General features: G+C 44.3%; 1 protein-coding gene across 1 annotated transcript; it reads left to right on the top strand.

Annotated features, from left to right (window-relative positions):
- Nucleotides 1–310: 310 nt before the first annotated feature.
- Nucleotides 311–732, top strand: LOC113933309 (60S ribosomal protein L31-like). The gene has a single exon (XM_035722464.1). The coding sequence runs from the start codon at nucleotides 328–330 to the stop codon at nucleotides 703–705; it is 378 nt and encodes a 125-aa protein (XP_035578357.1). The 5' UTR covers nucleotides 311–327; the 3' UTR covers nucleotides 706–732.
- Nucleotides 733–1,037: the final 305 nt, after the last annotated feature.

Below are 1,037 nucleotides of genomic sequence, written 5' to 3'. Positions count from 1 at the left end.
CCCACAGGTTATGAAATGTACCGGGGAGGGAGAGAGAGAAAGGAGGATGGAGTAAGGAAGGAAGGGAGAAAATGGAAAGAAGAGAAAGGAATGATCCTGTTCGGCATCTACTCCCCTTTGGAAACAGCCTCTTGAATACTTGGTTTTCTTGGGGGAGCTGTGGTCCTACTCTAGGTCTTTGTGCTCCAGAAGCTGGACCAATAAAAACACTGCATCATTACACCATACTGGTCTCAGTGACAGTGTCCAAGCTGGGCTACTAAAGGAGACCTTGACACTTTCCTTAATATTTATTAAAAAATAGCTTTCCAACCAGGGCCCGGCAGAATGGCTCCCGCGAAGAAGGGTGGCGAGAAGAAGAAGGGCCGTTCTGCCATCAACGAAGTAGTGACCAGAGAATACACCATCAACATTCACAAGCGCATCCATGGAGTGGGTTTTAAGAAGCGTGCCCCTCGGGCACTCAAAGAGATCCAGAAATTTGCCATGAAGGAGATGGGAACTCCAGATGTGTGCATTGACACCAGGCTCAACAAAGCTGTCTGGGCCAAAGGAATAAGGAATGTTCCATACCGTATCCGCGTGCGGTTGTCCAGAAAACGTAACGAGGATGAAGATTCACCAAACAAGCTCTACACACTGGTTACCTATATACCTGTCACCACTTTCAAAAATCTACAGACAGTTAATGTGGATGAGAACTAATCACTGATTGTCAAATAAAGGTATAAAACTGCAAAAAAAAAATATTTATTAAAAAATAAACTTTACTTCCTATCTCCTGGGGATTTCTGTTCTCCTAGAAAGCTTAAAGCTGGTGTTGTCTGTGTTTTAACCACTGAGGGAAAGCCCTTCTGAGAATGAACTGCATGCACACAGAGAAAAGCACAGTTTCGAGGTCGACCAACAATCTGATTTGGTCACTGGAGTCAACCATGCCTGAACTCCACCCTCATTCAATGCAATTACTTGGTGCTTTAAATCCGCTTACTTGATTAAGCATGCTAGACATGGGTTTCAGTTGCTTGCATTTTCAA

Source organism: Zalophus californianus, chromosome 10 (genome assembly GCF_009762305.2).
Source record: "Zalophus californianus isolate mZalCal1 chromosome 10, mZalCal1.pri.v2, whole genome shotgun sequence".
In the NCBI taxonomy this organism is placed as follows: Eukaryota; Metazoa; Chordata; class Mammalia; order Carnivora; family Otariidae; genus Zalophus; species Zalophus californianus.
The sequence above is the reverse complement of the archived record's forward strand: the minus strand, read 5'-3'. Positions and strand labels throughout refer to the sequence as shown.

Excerpts from the sequence above, each read along its gene's own strand:
- LOC113933309 (XM_035722464.1), top strand. The coding sequence starts at position 328 with ATGGCTCCCGCGAAGAAGGGTGGCGAGAAGAAGAAGGGCCGTTCTGCC.